At 40.0% G+C, this 17,204-nt stretch overlaps 1 protein-coding gene across 2 annotated transcripts in view; it reads right to left on the bottom strand.

Moving 5' to 3' along the window:
- The window catches only part of LOC125978265 (golgin subfamily A member 7B), a 126,544-nt gene that overhangs the window by 5,580 nt on the left and 103,760 nt on the right, over window positions 1–17,204 (bottom strand). The window contains exons 5-7 of one of the 2 annotated variants that reach the window (XM_049735445.2): window positions 12,585–12,663; window positions 2,007–2,132; window positions 1,056–1,208 (exon numbers count right to left, since the gene is read on the bottom strand). In XM_049735445.2, the coding sequence (XP_049591402.1) occupies window positions 1,056–1,208; window positions 2,007–2,114 (261 nt within the window). In that variant the 5' untranslated portion in view covers window positions 2,115–2,132; window positions 12,585–12,663. Of the gene's footprint in view, window positions 1–1,055; window positions 1,209–2,006; window positions 2,133–3,970; window positions 4,120–12,584; window positions 12,664–17,204 lie in introns of those variants that run through there. The other variant, XM_049735444.2, reaches the window with a different exon arrangement.

The raw sequence follows: 17,204 nt of genomic DNA, 5'->3' as shown, positions 1-17,204 counted from the left end.
TTGTAATTTTTTTTAATCAATGATCGATTGACTAATTTGAATGCACTAATAAAACATAATGAAATGTTATTTATGGAATCGATTTTTTACCCTTTTTATCTAACTTTTATTTGACCTGCTATCCATCTGTTTTAAAAATCAAATGAGGCCCTTTTCCCCCTGCACCCTTGGGTCAACTTCTCATACTTTTATGACACTAAACAATGTTCAAATGTGACTCCAAACATTATGGACGCATAATTGTTATCAATGTTGCATAAGCTAACCATGGGCTCCATGCGGTGCACATCTCAACATGCTCAGAGCAATCAACGTCCATTGAGATTGTGCACCGCAAGCATCCGGGCTTTTGGGTGCTCCGCTGATTCTCTACACGCTCTCCTTGGTGCGTGTGGCCTCTTATCGAAGATCTACTTGGGTGGCTACACTTGTCATCATCATTCAACCGACATCATTTTGTCAAACGACTCAATAAAGTCACTCTCCAGTGAAGCCGATAGTATCTCCTCCACCGGCAGACAAAAGACATGAAAGGAACTTGGAGGAGATTTTTTTTCTGCATGGCTTCATTACAGCTACAAACAACTTTGCATAGCGCCCAGTGCTTTTTGATGATAAGAAAATGTTTAGAAAAAGCCACAAAACCAGGGAGATGATTGATGCGGGTGGAAGAGATCAACCTATCGAGGCATGCTGGGACTTTTGCGCAGCTCCAGGTTGAGCGAATAGCAGCAGCAGGTGATCAAAGACTGCGCATGGAACTCCATGCTATCACCTGGCCTTTGTCGGGACGGATGTACGAGTCGCGTGCCGTGCTTGGCCCATCTGCACGCAGGTGTGTGTGCGCGCCTCACAGCGAGGTCTATTAAGCTATCGCACAAGCAGATGGTATCTGCCACGTCTTTGGTTCATGCTGGTGCAAACAACTGTGACCTCGATATGCAGGAGTGCATTCAAGCACGCAATTTGCTGAGAATGGAAACTATTGCATTCATGTTCTGCAGGTGGCCAGTGTGGTCATTTGTAAAGATGGAAGATGCTGGGATCACGTTTACCTTTTCGTAGCGCGTCTCCATGCAGAAAAAGATGATGTACGCCGTCGCACAGGCCAGACATCCCTCCAGGTACGACTGGCCTCCAATTTTTTCAGCTTCCATGTAGAACGAGTTGAGCGTCTTCACCGTTTCCTCCAGCAAGTTTCGCTCAATCTACTTGCAAAACACAAACGCAGACGTGTCATCAGAGTCAAAAAGTATTGCTCGGCCTCAACGGCAGCAAAGTCAAAGCTCTGCTTTGTGTGCAATATGAAACAACTTTACGGTATGAAAATGCAAATCCTGTGAGCATCTGCCAGAGCAAATATAAAGTGCACATTTACTTTACATTTACGATAGTGTGAAGGTGGGAATGTCCTCTCGGTGCTAATTACTGTACTTGGCAAGGCTATACTAGTCTGTATAATCATAACAGATGGCCGTGAATCGGAAGATAATAAAAAAGTTGCTGTTGTAGCTAATATGAGCAAAAGTTACATTTTGAATATGTCCTCATAGAAATTGGGAGCATGCACTCATTGCACACTTTATTAAGTACAATAATAAAAAAGGGTTTTATTGCATCTAGTTTCGCTAAAACAGGAGCAGCGCAAAAAAGTAATGACAGCAAACAAAGGTCTTAAATATTTATTTTAGGAGATTTATCTTAGTAGTTGAAATAAAGACGTAAACTTCATGTATAGATTCATGAAATACTTTTTTTTAGTTACAAATTATTTTGTTACATTTTTAGATCATTTGGGGTTTTTGGTGTCTGTAGGCCCCTAATTACCAAAATATTTACATTACAGTGAGTTTCACTTTCTGCATTGAACTATTTAAAAAAAAAAATCCATGATTTTCTAATTCACTGAGATAAACCTGAATATTTACAACACTGGGTAATGAAACTGAGGAATATAATATATGTACAGAAGTGAATGTCAACAGCGGCAGAATCACGAAACTCACCCTGCTGTTCAATTCAGGGGGAAACTTAGTCTGGAAGCGGCAGACGGTCCCCTCGCTGTAGTCCCTCTGTATGAAGACCTTCATCACTAGAGAAGCAGTGCGCCTCATCTCCTGGAGGCTGTGAAACTGCACACGACAAGACAAACACACACAAGAGTTACACCGTGTAGCCTGTCACTTTACTACATCGTCAGCCCTCTCAGCGCATCGTTTACAAGCACTTGGCCTGATTGCACTCAACAGCCGCTACTTTCCTTTAAAAGCACATTGAGTGCTTTACATCCAAACAGCCATTTTCTCGACGAGGAACAGCAACGGTGAGTAAACGCGACATTAAAGCTACTCTCCGTTGATCTCAATTACTTCACTTGGAAGGATAGGGAGTCGAGAGGGATGTGTATATATATATATAAAGGGATGGTTCATAAATGAGTAAAATTATTTGGACACTTGGCTGGTAGTAAGAATAAACTGGGATCTTGATTTAATGCAATTTAGTGGTAATTACACAACATTGAATAGTTTTTAAATGTTCTGGATGTTCCCAAAAATTATGTTTGTAGTCAAACACTATTTTATATTATTGCAAAATTAATTAAAAAAATTACTGTACAAACTAACGGTTAATTTTAGGATGTTGATGTGATGAGTGGTATTGAAAATGGATGGATGGATTGTAATATGATTACGTGGATATTGTTATTAATGGAATGCCATCTACTTTTATAGAATGGTAGGCATTATTATCTCGCAGTATGGTGTCTATAATGTACATATAAGAAAGCCAAGAAGATGTGCTGCTTCACTGACAACCAGGAATAACATCCACACCGCTATTTTGGTCTTCAGCGCTAAAAAACTCCAGTCACACAAAATTGCTCTCTCTGCCTGTGCTTTAAATATCCTTTTTTCTATACTCCCCAGCCTGCTGCTCATCATAATGACCAAGTTGGGCTATTAATAGACACAATTACCAACGCAGTGGAAAACAACTGTATCATTTATCGCAGGACGAAAGCAGAGCCAAACTCATTCCGCAGATTTTTGAACATGTTGGCACATTTATACAATTGTTGGGGTTTTGGGGTCATTATCCGAATGGTGGACTGTAGACTACAGCCTGAGGCAAAAGTAGATATGTAATATTTATGATTCAGGAGAGGAAAAAGTGGAGGAGACAATGATGGACAGGAAGTAAAGTGGTTGACAGGACTTCCAATCACTGATGGACAACGAATGGATGCAGTCTGCCATGGATAATTGATATGTTGAAGCCTTTTCCATTCAGACCTGCTTCCACGTTGATGTGCTTTTGTATTATTAAAGTGTTGGCCATGGAAGCCATACTGGCCAGCATATTTCGCATTCCTTTTAATCATAAATACAGCACATTGCTCATTAAGCATACTCACTGTATACTCTGTATTTCATCATACTTTACGAGGGCGCTTCCAGAAGAAATTATGCAGCAGCTAACAGCATGACTCCCCCAATTAAATCATTAGGATACCTGAGGCGGCTATGCCTTTAGTTAGAACGCGACATCAACAAGGGCACACGCAGAAGTTGGCTGTTCATTGGCCCAAAGCAATGGTGATGCGTTGTCGGCTCAGTGGACAATATATTAGGTACATCTGCACAATATTCAATTTTTTTTCAAAATCGATGCATGGGAATTCATTTATGTTCCGTAAAATGAAGAAGCCATGACAGCAAAGTCTTTCAAGATGCTCCATTCATGTTTAATAGGGGGGAAACAAGTCCGCCCCTGTCCATGGTGCTGATGAGCCCATGCCTCATCAGGACTGTTAATTAGATCTTAAATAAATAGTTCAGCTGAAAAGAGACTCAAATGAGGCAAATAAAGACACATTCAGTCATGATGAATCCAACATGAGTGACTTTTCCCAGCTCAAGACACCACGTGCAGGAGGAGGAGAAGACGAAAAAGCAGTATGTCTCACCTCTGTCGCCATGTTTCAGCGATGAGTTGTAAGCTTGGATGTGGATGGACGTGTCCGGCTTGGAGGACGACGACACGCGTCTGCGCTGTTGTCGCGTGCTACGGCAGCGCGGCTCGTGCAGCCTGCTGCAAGTACAGCAGGCGCGAGAGTGTGTGCCTGCGTGTGGATGATGCACGTGTGGGGAGGTGTGTGTGTGTGTGTGTATGTGTATCTATTTCACAGTTTTAGTGGGGAAATCAGTAAAATTGGCATTGATTGAAATGTATATTCCCCTTTAATTTATTTTACTTTTACTGTATTTTTGTTTAGTGATTGATTTAATAAATAAAAGGGCAAAATGAAAAATTTCCACATTCCAAATTAAAAAGTCGGATATCCATCCATTCATCTGCCCAACCGTCCAACCTTCCGTCCGTCCGTCCATCACAACAGTCTATCCACAACATGTCCTCAGTTATTTAATTTTATTTTATTGGAATGGATTAATGGCATTTTCATTCATTTTAATTGGGAAAGCTGATTTAACATTTGATTGGTCAGCATTTTGAATATGGTCACGGAACACATTAAAGACAAAGTCTCAAGGCACCAGATTGTGCAATGTCGATGTGCATAATAAGGCAAGATTCAGTGCGGCACATTTTATATTTACAGCTCAGTACATTTTACAACTTCGACGGCACGCTTCTTACTGCCTTGAATGGCAGCACCTTTTAAAGTTCATGCTTTGCTTCAAGCATGCAGCCAAGAGGAGCTGCTTCTGCCGCGGTGGTCATGCGGCAGTGCTGTACAATCTCACATCAACGATTTACTGTGCCGTTAGGAAGTCATCCCATTAAACATTCATCTGGGCCCACTTTGATGCACCATTTGGTTTGCTTTCACAGGCAGCAACTTCCTTTAAGTTAACGAACCACACGGTCCGCCCCTGATTGTTATTTATTTATGAGGGGAAACTAATACATCTCCACTATTTGACTGTAAAGTATTGTTAATGAGATAAAAGGTGCTTAAAAGATAGCAAGTGATTTCACATTGCTCAGTCTATTTTTAGGTAAAACTATTTCCCTGCACTTGTTAAACATGACTCATGACTGGGAGTGAAATGAGATGCTCTCACTATCTAGCTCTGCATTTCCTCCCAGGATACGCTAAATCACATTCTTGCACACACACGCACACAAACACACAAACACACAAAACAGCACACACAGAACAGCGCACACACAACAGCACAAGTTGCGAATGAATGAAAAGAAAAGACAAAACGATGGAAGAGCTTAGTGTTATGTATTATTTGTCAGGATCCTTCTCCTTATTCCTCTTTGCTAAGAACGATGCTAATCACATATTTGCATGGAAAAATGCACATTTTGTAAATATAAGCAAACCTGTTGAGCCGTAATTATTACTTTTAAAATCAACCTAAAATGCTTATGTAAGGAAAATAAAAAAGAAAATGAAGATTGTTAAAGCTAGTGTAATTTCTTACTATTATATTAAAGGACAAACTATTGTAAAATAGTCAAATATTCTGCCTGTAATCCACTATTTAATTCATTATATATTTTCTGACACCACAACCTTTTTTTTTTTTTTTTTTTTTTAACTCCCAGGTACCTCAGAATTGCTTGGAAATCATTTTTTCCCCTTGACATAAACTTGATATTCCGATGTTGATGTTTTTGGGAGAAATAGAAGCATGTTCACAGTTTTGATGTATTTATAGTTGGTTACATGTTGGCAGGCCCATTTTTTGTTTTTTTTTGGAAGGAAAGAATGTACCTTCATATTGCAGCCCCGCCAGCGTGTATAAAATTGCACTTCAGCAGAAAATAAGAGCTTTGCTTAATTCAGCCTCAGAGTATTATAACAGTGCACAAGAGGCCAATAGTTGTTCACATTTCATTCTCCACGTGATTTATATTCGAGTAAACCAATCTTGCTTTCCTCCTCACTCCAAACCGACACCTTCTATTAGACGTGTGTGCCGTGAATTGATGAAGGGGGGAAAAAAAGAAGCTCAGCTTCTTTTTCACACTTGCAACAACAGTCCTAAAGTTTTTGTGGTAAGCATTATGTTAAACTGTCAAATTACTCACACCATCACCAATACAAGCGAGTTTAGTGGGAAAACGAATAGGAAACCAAGTGCTATAGTGTATAATGACTGTACTGGACGAGATGGATAAAGCAGAAAGATCTTGTACTGACATTTACTGTTGACTGAAGATGACATCACAGTGCCAAGGGGCTCAGGTGACGATCATCAAGGCTTACCTGTTCTGAGTTTGGTCATGTGACGTTCACATGCTTAATTCTGTTTTAATAATCAAAATATTGTGTTTAGACTAGTAGGACGCCATAGAAATAATTTTTGTAAACATCATTTTTGACTTGACTTGCCCTTTAATGAAAACATTTTGATGACTTTTTGCATTAGTATCTACTGAAGCTTGTCTGAGTCATGTTGTGTTCATTGTCCTCCGGTTTGTTTGTGTGTAGTGATTGTCAGTCTACTACATTCGGTCCAAGCTGAGCATACGGCACTGTAAGACCAGCCATGCACAAGACAGCACAGTTTGTTGGAAACTCCACTTACTGCATGTTTGCAAGTCTTCTGGGCCTCGTGCCACAGCAAACAGCCTTCTCCTATTGACTTAACCACAAGTTGTGGATTTCTCTCCTGTGCACAAATACACACATTCTGACAGTGGAGTACATCCAAAGACGTCCCGGCGTGACAGGAAATGAGAACTCACAAACCAAAAAAACATATTAAGTTGGAACCGTTCAAAGCTAATAAACATCTACTAAAATGCTTGGACAAGTCGAGTCCAAATAAACTAGAGTCCGGTGAAGTTCCACTTTGAACACTTAAACAAGTCCGCGCCATCCTGCACAAGTACAAGTTGCATGATTGGCAGTCTGCTTCTATATTTCAACACGCGGATGACTCCATTTTTGTAACTTCTGTGGGAATTGTTAATGTATCCTTCCTGCTGGCAAATCTTAAGTGACTCAAACATTTTTGGGATTTCAGAACTAGCAGATGTTCTCGTTTTCCGATATCAGCCATGTCTGGGAAAATGGGATTTTTGGCTCTGTTTGAAGAAGCAGTCAAAGCGGCTTCACTATATGTATTTATCACCAGAAGCCCGTCAGGCTGCTTAATTGGCTGGGTAAGGACACACTATCTGTACACAACAGGCGCATAGCTAGAAGAGTCTGCAAAAAATACTCAGTCACCAATCCGATGCAGAGCATTGGTTCCTCAATCACAATCTGTTCCAAGCTCACAACTATAGAAAAGAAACAGGAAGCATCTCTCATTAATGCTTTTTTTGCTACCCCCGAGTAAGCCTGACACAGAAAAGCCAAAAAGAAACAAGATGAATCCGATTTGTCGTAGTACACAAGCAATGCAGCAAAGAGAGACACAAACACACGTATACATGATCCATAGGCGCACACAAACAAACCCACTGAATTATACATGAATCCATAACAAGGCTAAAAATAGAACGTCATTAAATAAGACAGCTGGAATGACACACTGGAGGCAAAACATCTTTCAGTACGCTTCAGATCAACAATGTGATATTAGCTGCATTTAGTTCCAGTGGGGGGAAGAACAAAAGGACCGAATGGGCAAAATGCCTAACCACAGCAAGGATGTGATTTTCTTGCATGCAATTCCTAGTAGACAACAATATTGCTAATTTTGTGTCAAGGACGATACAAAAATACAACTCATGACCGCTTTGTGGGCGTCAGGAGCGGGCGACATTATGGTAATAATTTGTAAATAAATTGAAAAGGAGTAAAGATAGTATCGCCATTTAAAAACTGGCCCATTTTATGCTGTGTGGCTGCATGACTGCACCGCAGCATCTTTTCTACGCCCGACACTGTCACAATGAAGACAAATGAGCCACAATATCACGACTGCAGCTGACTTAAAAAAAAAAAAAAAAAAAAAAAGGAAACAGTTGGGTAAAAAATAACCCAAATGTGGGTCAACAATGGACCCTATTTGGTTCAAAATAAACCATTGCAAATTTTGCATTACAGTAAATATATAACATTATAAATATATAATATAAATAATAATATTTTATAAATTTATTTTTCTATGCCTGTCTGTCTCAACATATAAATGTATCTTTTTGATGATCACATTGACCTACATTGGATTGGTTTTAGCAGAAACATTTGGAAAACTTGCTCAAAAGTATCCATTTAGCGGTGAAAGTGCACCAGCCGGTGCTGTTTGTTTGTTCAGATTTTTTTCATGCTTCTATTCAAAGGCTAGCCAGATCAAGATTGGCTTCAACTCAAAAATTTGGTTGCTGTTTTCAACCACAGCCAGGTATGTGAAAATGGCCATTGGAGAAAGCGGCAACATTTGGAACTCACAAAAATCAGTATCCAGATTTTTGGGTTATGTTAGCTGACCCTTTTCGTGCAATCATACTTCAGTTCAGTGAGATTTTAAGGGGGAATAATTTGTGTTTTGTTTTCTGCTATTTTTTTCCACCCTTGTATGACATTCTAACATTGCCTGTACAATCAATAAAGGTTTTATGTCACCACTTGGGGCCTAACTTTCCATTGCATTGTGGGAGGTGCACATTTTAGAAGATAAACATATGTATCTGGCACACACATATGCACATTATACTCCATTCCCAGCAAAGTTAAAAAAAAATGCATGGGAGTGATGAGGCTCTTGTGTCCATTTTGCAAACAGGGAGACAACAACAGTAAAACATCAATGTTTTTTTTGGCCCACAAGCACTTTTTGAATTTAAAGTCCTGTGTGGCATTCATGTAAAGTGGACTTTTATGAGCTTCACAGCTTTTGCAAAGTCCTCTCCTGACAACATCACAAGCTGCTACACTGATCCCTGTGTGGATATTAGGATACCACCAGCAGTCTTCTCCCAACGGAAAGACAGGAAAAATGACCCTGTCAAGAATATAAGACAGAGTGGAAGAAAATCCTCTCTCCCTCAAATGTTGGAAGTACATTTTGGCTGTACAGTGCAGCCTAAAAATGGCCTGGCTCATCATCTTCACGCTAGTTCATCCCATGGAAATTTGACGGGCTTCTTTCTCACCTAACCCATCCAAGCATGTCTTCACTGACCTTGCTTTAGGCACTGGAATACAATAAACACATATTCACTAGAATCCGAGGTGTCAAAATGAATCAAATGTCTGACAAGAAATAAAATGTTCATATTTTAACAATCAAGTAATCGTTTGGAGCCATATTTTAACTAACGATTGTCCAAATTTTCTCATTTCAGGCTTTCAAACATAGCTATTCTTTGATTTCTCAAGCCCTTGATGAAAGCAGAGTGATTTATTTACTATTTTTGTGTTTAATCAAAGCAAGACATTCTCAAGCATCTGCTTTTACTTTTGAAAACAATGATCATCAATCCTACTCGTTTGACATTGTTTAACTGTTGCTTAGTTGTTTATTAATCACTACTTAAAAAACAGCAATCAGGGAAAACATGTCTATTAATACACTTTGACGCAAACAACATTGTAATTATTCGATTAATTAATGGAATAATCCATTCTAAAAATATTCAATAGTGACAGCCCTAACAAGCATAGAATTATCCAGAATGTCTCAGTAAAATGACGATTTAAGATTCAGGGGTGCATTGAAGTTCAAATACCACTCGGATGCAAAGCTTTAAAGGGCCACAATTGATATTTTCAAAAAAATAATTGGTGATTGAATGTCCCTTTCATTCCAAACAACAACAAAACAGAATTGGTGGAGCCGACAGTGAAGGTAAGATAAAGCAGGCCAGCTTCCTGCCTTCAGATGGCACAGCAGATGGTGAAGTCCTGTGGGGCCACGCCGTAGCATGCTGTAATCCAAGCCTCCGTTCACACACACTGCTCCTTTCCCGCATCGTTTACCAGTGAAGGCTACATGCTATTATTTTAATGGTCACGAGATGAGTCAAATACTGTGCAAGCTAGCAAGGTCATTTTGGCAGTAGAAGGAATGGATCGACCAGTACAGGTCCCAAGGCCAGAGATGTCTCCAGCGCTCTCTAGTGGATATCCACAAATAGAATGCACAAACAGAGAATGCAATTTGACTTTATCTAATCATGACATCACTAGTATTTAGACCCTAGTGGGTTGGGTGTTTGCTTAAAATTGTTTTATTTGGAGAGAAAACTAATCCCAGGGTTATTATCAGTTCTGTAATTCTTTCTGTGTTTTTGTTGATCTTGGCAAATCTCAGAAGGAATTTGAGATATCTAACTTGGCTTGTTTAGTTTTTGATTATTCAATTACAACCATCTGTTGAAATCACACAATATAATTGTTTTGTTTTCACCACAATATAGAAATCTTAGAGCCAAAACATGATCATACTGATGTAAATCAGAGTGTACTTATGTAGAAGTGTGTACTGTAATTGGCAGCATGTTGGTTTGAAGACTAGGCAACCTCCTCCCAAGAAGATAAACACAGGAAGTAAATATGACTCCTGATAATATCATATTATGATTATCATGTTTGATGATAAAAACATAATGAACATTCTGATCTCCCTCCAAAGGTGAATTTCAGGGCAAATCCCATCACAATTTAAATCGACAAATTGTCTGGTTGGAAACAAACTCTCCTACATTGTAATAGAGCATTCGTTTTATTTGTTCCTAAGTCTGCTGTCACTATAGAAAAAGGATTCTCTTATTTTGGTCATCCCTGCCAGCACCTTTGTTTGCCCACTGAGCTACGCAGGTTGACAGCAGACCAGATCAGAGAACTTTGCCTGGCTAACCTGAGACAGGCTTATTTTTAGAGCCCACCTGGGTCTTGAACTCAGGAAATTGCACCTTCTCCTGTTCTCTGACTTAAAGCAACATGAGCTTTCACCATGTACCAAATAACCCATCACCTTTCCAGCAATGATGGAGACAAAGTAGCACACAAGAGAAAAGATATGAGGCCCAAAAGTGGAAGCACGTCACTGGGAGAAAAGCTGCTTTACATTTGTGGAGAACCAAGACAATAATTTGAAAATGTGGGCCAGGTCAAGAGATGAATCCAAGAATGAGACCTGTTTACCTCTTGGAAGAAGACAGACATTTGAGGGGGAGTATGAAAAGCTTATTGAAAGAGCTCCTGCAGCGATGCGCCACAATCTGCCAAGATTCTCTTCAAATGCCTGAGGTTCTACGGATCCGCTTCCAGTAGTAATGATTCATAGTCATTGATGAAGTGTTCCAGACACTCGTCAAAACCTGAGCATGTGTCAAACACCAACAATGACCCAAATTTCCAGGTGCAGGCTGCTCTGGAATCCGTGGATTGGTAAATTAGTTCCAAACATGCTAAAATTTTGAAGACTCCTGAGGTTGTGTCTCTGCTTTGCGTATTCACGGCTGCATGTTCGGAACAAGTAGTTCTCCTGGTTTGTGTGGGATGTCAGCAGCTGGTACAGGAATGAAGGAATGGGAGAGGCATTTTTAGGACAGTTGTAACCTACACCTGGCAAATACAGTAACGGCAGTTGAGGACGACGTGGTCTTTGAAAGCAGATGTAATGATGTAATGGCAAATAAAGAGTGAAAAACAGCAGTTGGATTCTCTCCTTGTGGATTTTTGGGGTTAAATTAAGGCAAACTACAACCTGGCCTGGGCATCTGTCAATCACAGTACACATGCAGACAAAGTCGACCAATCCCTCATTCACATAGTCATTGAGTGGGAACTGAACCCACGCTGGCTGAATGGAAGTCATGCGAGTGAACCTCGACACCGACAGTGACATGAATGCTGAAACTTTTGTCTGAAAAATGCTAACAATCCAACCGGCATGTCAAAGCAAATAGTTGATGGTTTGTTGAACAAGTAAATCCGGACCACACACACACACACACACAGCACACCAGGATTTAGATGTTTACATCATCTTTCCGTTTAATCTATTTTGATTGTGTTCCAGTTTGAAATTAAGAAACAACTTTGTTGTTCAGATTTGGGAGTAACTGAAATAAGAGGACGACCAGTGAGCTTGTACTGTTACTGATCATCTGTTGAGAAAGGGCGACAGGAGGCGGAACAGATGGACAAGTCAACGTGGAGGTCAACCATGTAGGTGGGACTGCTCGGGAGGTCTACAGAAAGGCTAGACAGAGCTACCAATCTGCTTTGGAGGTCCGTCAAGAAGCCAGCCAATGTGCTACTGTAACGCCCATTAGAGAAGCACTCCATGATGATAATGTGCAAATTGCTCCAAGGTAAGAAGATACCAGAAAATTCAGCCAGGTGCAGTCAAATAAGAGTGGCGGCCAGGAGTGGATGCGTGCATGTGTGAAGGGAGTCTTTGATGAGGTTCATAATGCGTACTCATCACCAAATACCTTTCCGCACGCCTAAACCCAACCAAGGATCATCTGAATAACACAATAATGTTTCAGCTTCTTGTTACGCAATTTACACCTGTAAAATTGTTCGGGCCGGTGTGGATTACATGTAAATGAAAGTTCGGAGGCTGCCAAACACATACTTGACTAATGACTGTGATATGGGAGCGGCAACATATACCCTCAGCACACTGTACCTCATTGATGAAGACTGGGAAGATTTTCCTGAGACGAGGCGTGCACCAGCCAGGCGCTCTCGAGCCTGACAATTTTCATCTGTGTGGCAGACATGGAGAAAGTGAGAAAGACGAGAGAATTATTATGCCTTTCTCATTCCCGAGTCGGCCTTGTCCAATAGTAGCAAAGGTGGTCTGGAATGCAGTAACGTCGCCGCCCGCCCATGTCAGAGCCCGCTTCTTCTTTTGCCAACTTTGTACAGTAGCGCGTCTGGCCGCTGGAATGGTGAAAAGCACCATTGTACTTAACCATTGACTTTGTCAAATTTATACTTTATGTAGTGGTTTGTTCAGCAGGCGGAATATTTTCATTTCAGTCAAGGATTTCATTTTAGCTCTGTATGAAAGCACTCATTGAAATACATAAGTTCTTCTAGCTGTATGATAACGATAAAAAAAATTCTTGAAGTATGATACACGGCCCTGTAACTTAGACAGTATATATTTATGTCATTTAAATATGCTGATAAAATTATAAATCCAGTTTGTTTATAGTGATACAATACTGTAAATGTTTTTTTTTTTTTAGGACATGTGGGTCCTCAAGAATCACAATGGATTACTGTTATTATTATTGCGACACATTGGTTTTGGTTTGAAATGGACATTTTGGGAGAATTCCAGGGCTCTTTCTAAAAAAAAAAATGACATGTATTGTACAGGAGGACCAGTACAAATTCAGGTCACGCATCGATACAAAAAAAGAAAGAAAAACATAAAAAGACAGGTTAAAGTGCAAGTGGTCATAAATCACACGAGACAAAACAGTTGTTTATCTAAAAAAATTGGTTTGAAGCAGCCAAGCATTCTTAGGGTGAAAAACAGTTTTACAGAGAAGAATAAAACATTTAAACTTTGATCAAGAGATAAAAATGCCGTGACTGAAATTTGTTGGAAACCTGCCTCACTTTTTCCCTTCCAAGGAAATCTTATTTCAAGCTCTGATGAAGGCTGCATGCCAAAAAAGCAACATTTTCCCTCCGCATTTTGAAGGTTTATTAGAGCCATGCCAGAGTAATTTCAATAGTGTGCCTTGGACTTATATGTCTAAACACATCCTAGTCAAAAAGCAGAAAAAGCACTGGAATCCTTCATTTGAAACCTTTTTTTTTTTTCTTCCCCCAACTTCCTTTAATTGACATCCTGCACGAGAAGAAACAAACCTGAGTGCTCTCACAAGCTTCATGGGCCCACGACATACAATCGATTTTCATTGTAATTGCATCATGGAATGAGTATTTAGGTTTTAGTTTTTTTTTAATCTGTAGTATATATCTACTGTACACCACATTGAATAATTTAGAGTGTGGCTCACTTTAGTAGAGCCCATCACTTTGCTTTTTTAGCATTCTTGTGCGATAAAAGGTATTCCGATAATCCGCACGATATTTTTTATGACACACAACTATGTAGTGTTTGGCTCTTGTGGGCCTGAGAATGAGGAAACGCCTCCTGAACGATTTGAAATAATGACTTGTGAAGATCTAAGTGCCAGGACCTTTTTCTTCCATTAGGCAAAAAAATGTTATCTCATAATCTTTCACAGAGATACGGGAAAGCACTCCTATCTCTCTCTTTTTTTTTTCCTCACTAGAGGTGACTTAACTGATGACCCTGGTCATTATAGAAATGAGCGGTGAGGGCATAAGGGGACACACACTGTTAGAAATACACACACACAAATACACATGCACACAGGATAAAGATGAAAAGATAACGTGAAAAGTCACTGAGGGTTCTTAATGACATATTTGGAACCATCCTCAGAGAGACGATGAGACGGCTTGCTCAACGCGCTCGTTCGTCAAACAGATAAGTCGACATCATAATAAAGTGTACGGATCATAAATCACAGAAACCTCACCCCACGCAACTCATTCACCCTTGGCTTCACTTGACTAACTTGGAAGTTTACTGACAGCCAACCTTTGTCAATAGAAAATTAAGGATTAAGGATCATCATGTAGTAATTAAAGACATGAACCGCATGAAATACGATTATTATTTTTTTATTATTCTTATTTGTCTTTTTGCATTTCATATGAATATCATAAAAGCAGTTGGTGAGATTCGATTGATTTATATCAACATATAACTCCCACTACTCCCCAAAAATTATTTTCATTCTGTAATAATTCCCACAGCTTTGTATATTTGTGTCTTTAATATATCATAAGTGTTAAATAGGAAAGATAATTTGACACCCAGTATAGTTAACCATAATTATGTGACCATATTTTGGGTCATCTGTCACACCCACAGATAGATAGCAAAAGATTAGAAGAGCTGATAAAAAAAAAAAAAAAAAGACATAAAATGATGAAGTGATATCTGAGTCCATCTGTATATTTACACAAAAGCAGCAACAGTGTGAATTCTAGCAGAGTGGTAGCACATTTTGGCCAAACATGCTGACCACAGCCATCGTCTCTGGCACTGTGACAGTGAGGAAGTCTCCCATTGCTCACAAGATTTTACTGGACGCCTAACACACTTACACACACTCAACTCCCAATTTGCTTACTCTTTTCTCCTCTCTGTCTCTACGCGTTGGCTTCCATGACGGTGATGTGTTCAAAGACCCTTTAGAAAAGCCCAGCTGAAGCCATTTGGACGGCTTGTTGAGATGGGAGGTGTGCGTGTGTATGGCAGCCGAGAAGGAGGAGAAATGGCGTGTTGGAATTGTAAATGAGCGTGACCCCTGATGTCTCCGAGAGAAAAAAGGGGCAAACGGTGACAAATCCTCAGCGAGTGAAAGCAAACAGTTGTCACATCTCACCGCGGCGCGCTGTGACAGGCATCAATGGCCTCAACTCTTTCTGACTGTGTGGTGTTAAAGTCCTTCGACATCGTTTCATCACATGCATGCGTGTCCATGCGTGTGTCTGTCATGAACCGAGCCAAGAGTCAAGAATCGGAACGTTCTGAGTACACCACGGTCAGATTGTGTTTGCATGTGAACAGTGTGAGGAGGATTTTGGATCTCATTGAGGTCAGGTGGAGTCAATCTTTGCTTTAAAAACAAAGCTGATTGCTAAGCTAATTATGAATACTTTTATGAAAAATATGTTGTGGTTCTGAACTTTCAAGTGGAGAACTCTGCAAATAAACCACATCTAATATTTTGGAGAGGCACACAAAGTCCCGCGCGGCAACAATTGTAAGAATTGACAATATACTACAATAAAATGATGATGACAATGATAATTTCTATTACTATCACTATAACTAATAATAGATATAAATGTCAACTTTCATGGGACTTAAGGAGATTTATTTAATGGCAGCCAAAGAAGCAGAAATGGAACTCGGTGACATTTATTGTTATTTTATTATATTGAAATAAACTTGTTTAAACTTCTCTTTATACGTGTACTTGAATGGCCATTAAAATCTTACTTGCCTGCACAGTTAAGAAAACATCTTTGGATGTGTAAGCCAACAAAAAGTTAAGCACACTTATAAATAAAAGTGTGTTTAAATAAAAAGGCATTAATCCTTCTGTCTTCTTGTGTGGTTTGCATTCTTTTTTTTCGAGGAGGGAACAACTGAATGACACACACACACTCACACACACACCAACAATTGCAGAGTCTCTCTTTTGAAAGCATGCTAAACCTCTGGGCTCAACAATACAGACTGGACCTCATCTTAAATCTCTCATCCAATCAGACGGCAAAGAAGTGAAGAGTGGAATTGATTGGCCGAGACAACCATTGTTGATTGATTACCATGAAAGAAACTTTTGTTAGTTCTGCACTGTGAATGGATAAAAAGGAAACACGAGCAGTCTTAAAATAGGTCACCACCCATCCACCCAAAAAAAAAAAAAAAAAGCCAAAAACCTGGCTGAGATAGTGAGGCGTGTGACGAGACAATCCCACCACCTCACGGGAAACCGAGGTCCACAGATTATTAGCCGTGAGTAGTATTGATTAGTTGTGGTTCAAAGGTTAACAGAGCAGTCTGAAAACCAACTTGCGGGAACTTGAAGAGTGGGTCTGACGGTCTGGGCGCCCGTGTGTAATTAGGCTTAACTTATCTAAAGCAAACCGTCATATGCAAAGAGCGATGCTTTCATTAAGAGTGAGAACACGCTCGGGGTGGTGACTTCATTGTCCCGCCACGATGAAACCCGTTCAATTCCCAACTATGAGTACACAGCAATAAATCAACAAAAGGGATCTGACGTGGCCGGCGGGGTGAGCTTGTTCAACAATTCGCATGATCACTTTGGGAATGCCGTACTTACGTAAAAAAAGAGGTGTAAGGTTTATTTACTTAACTGCAGCCAAGGGAGGGCTTCACACAACACGTGTTTGGAGTATTAACAGTGATATTTATTAAGAAAGACTGGCAAAATCAGGCAGAATGGATGGAAGTGAAACTCGACAGTCTGTTTTCCTTTGGAGTCATTTTATCTCCTAAGCGACAGGCAAAGAACAACATGAACACCCGATCATGTGCTCAGATCTGTTCATCTCATCCAATCTCCAACTGTTCGCTCACATAGCCTCCCCCCTGGGTCGTTTTGTTGATTCTGGCACAATACACCAGAATCATTTAATTTCATTTCCACTA

Source organism: Syngnathus scovelli, chromosome 12 (assembly GCF_024217435.2).
Source record: "Syngnathus scovelli strain Florida chromosome 12, RoL_Ssco_1.2, whole genome shotgun sequence".
Taxonomy (NCBI): Eukaryota; Metazoa; Chordata; class Actinopteri; order Syngnathiformes; family Syngnathidae; genus Syngnathus; species Syngnathus scovelli.
Note: the sequence above shows the minus strand (reverse complement) of the source record. Positions and strands in the feature narration are given on the sequence as shown.